This window comes from Argiope bruennichi, chromosome 8 (assembly GCF_947563725.1).
Source record: "Argiope bruennichi chromosome 8, qqArgBrue1.1, whole genome shotgun sequence".
Taxonomy (NCBI): Eukaryota; Metazoa; Arthropoda; class Arachnida; order Araneae; family Araneidae; genus Argiope; species Argiope bruennichi.
The window spans coordinates 125,524,130-125,526,162 of NC_079158.1; the positions used below are offsets into that span (position 1 = coordinate 125,524,130).

Here is a 2,033-nt window from a genome sequence, read left to right on the forward strand (position 1 = left end):
TACCAATCACAGTTAATCAGCTAATCACATTTATTGTAATATGTTAAGTCAGAACATCTTAAATTTCGTAAACTCGCGAAATATTTTCAAAGGAAATGTCTGGCGTATAAAAATGGACTGATCATTTTATTAATTTATACTATTCTAGAACAAAAAATAAACAGAAAATGAAACTTTAGAGCAACATAAAAGAAAATTCTATTTTGCTTGTTCAACCAAATTTTAATAACACTTCAAAATCAATTTTCTTTACAAATATTGAAGAATTAAATTGTAAAGAATTTTCTTTACAAATATTGAAGGAAAAGAGCACCAAGAAAATGTTTTCAAGGGCTGCACTTAAAAAGAATTTCTAATGTAGACCCATAATTGAAACAATTCATGAAATGCAAATGAACTGAATTTGTATGAAAGTATATTTCATGTATTCAGGGAAATCAGAGTTTTTATGCACATGGATTCTATTTCTCATAGGGGGGGGGGGTATTACAGAAATTAATCATCTCCTTTGCTAAGAGATTCGACGATAGAGTTCACGAGGTCTGGGTGATTCATCATCAAATCATACCAACCTCTTTGTTTTTGTATTTCTAACGAATTTCCCGAAATATATCGTATACACATATCTTTTAATTTAAATGCGCTGTGTCGGTCTGCCACTAACAGAATCCGAAGAACATTATCATTGTTCAAATTATTCGCTACCATGATGGAACATATCTTTTTCAAGAACCACAGTTCATACTTATCCGCTGCATAGAAAAGTTCGCAAAGTACATCCTCCGTAACTTCATCCGTCATTCGGCCAGTGTAAATAAAATGGAGCATCTCTTGCACGCCTTCTTTAGATATATCTCCGATTTCGATTCGGTCGAGGCTATTTTCTCTGAAACGAGGGTTAAGCATGTTCGAGAATACATCAGATCTGGCACTCAAAATGGCTTTATGAACATGGAACTCATGTTCGTCTACAGCTATAATTAAGTCAGTAAACGTCCCATCCTCCAATAATTTCTTCATAGAGTTGCTCACATCGTGACTTCTCAACCTCTGATCAGGATCATAATCTTCAACGGCAGGATTCAGAATGTCCTCGCTCGAAAATATATCCATTGTGAAGACCAGTTTCAAATTCCCATTTCGAAGAACTGTTTTGTCGCTTTCGATGAGTATGCGCTTGCAGAAAGTCGTCCAGCCCAACGTCGATTCTAGAGCCAGCTTGCGGTGGGTCGTCTTTTTGATGATTTGTTTAAATTCGGAATTCAAAATGGCACATGAAAAGTCAACAAATCTCTCATTGTCAGAGAACTTTTTCAGCCACAATCAGATGAATCCTTCCACTCGATGGTTGAAACCATTGGGATACAACAGAATCTGCCATGTGTCCCTTTCATTGCCAATTTCGGTAGTAAACCTCTCACTGCTGAAACATGTTCCAGCTCCTGACTTTGAGGAACAAAATCCGTTCACCAACCAAGTGAACTCGTAACGCTTAATGCTTCCGGTAATGGTTTGGATTTCAGTTTTAAGAATCAGATCTGAAACGTTATTCCCCATAATGCCTTTTAGCAAGAAACTTTAGAAGTCAATTCATAATTTTTTTTTCAAGCGTGCTATTCGACGCCTCTTAAACTTCTGCAGTTATTTTCGACCTTTATCGATTTATCGCGTTATCGCATAACAAGACCGATGTGATTGCAGATAACAAATTATCTAATAAAACATTGTTTCATAACAAAGAGGAAATGTGTTGGTATTTCTCTAAGCTTTAAAACTGTTTAACTAAAATTCAAGGAAACGATATTTTTGATTTATTGAATCAGAAATTCGTTCCATGTGAAATCGATTAATTTGTAAAAACACATTTCAAAATGTATAACATTTTAATATTTTTCTCCAGAACAATTTGATTTCAAAAATAAAATATAAAAAATTATTTCAGAATTTTTTTGAGGGAAAAAATAACTTTTGGTTTCCCCCTCATTTTAATTTTAACCACTCACCAAACGAAAAATATCATTTCGGAGAAAATT

General features: G+C 34.2%; 1 protein-coding gene across 1 annotated transcript; it reads right to left on the reverse strand.

The window, feature by feature from the left end:
• Window positions 1-495: 495 nt before the first annotated feature.
• On the reverse strand, window positions 496-1,113 carry LOC129980761 (speckle-type POZ protein B-like). Its single transcript, XM_056091146.1, has one exon. The coding sequence runs from the start codon at window positions 1,111-1,113 to the stop codon at window positions 496-498; it is 618 nt and encodes a 205-aa protein (XP_055947121.1).
• Between the last annotated feature and the right edge of the window lie 920 nt (window positions 1,114-2,033).

Bases quoted from the DNA above. Each gene is read 5' to 3' on its own strand.
- LOC129980761 (XM_056091146.1), bottom strand. From the start codon at position 1,113: ATGGATATATTTTCGAGCGAGGACATTCTGAATCCTGCCGTTGAAGAT.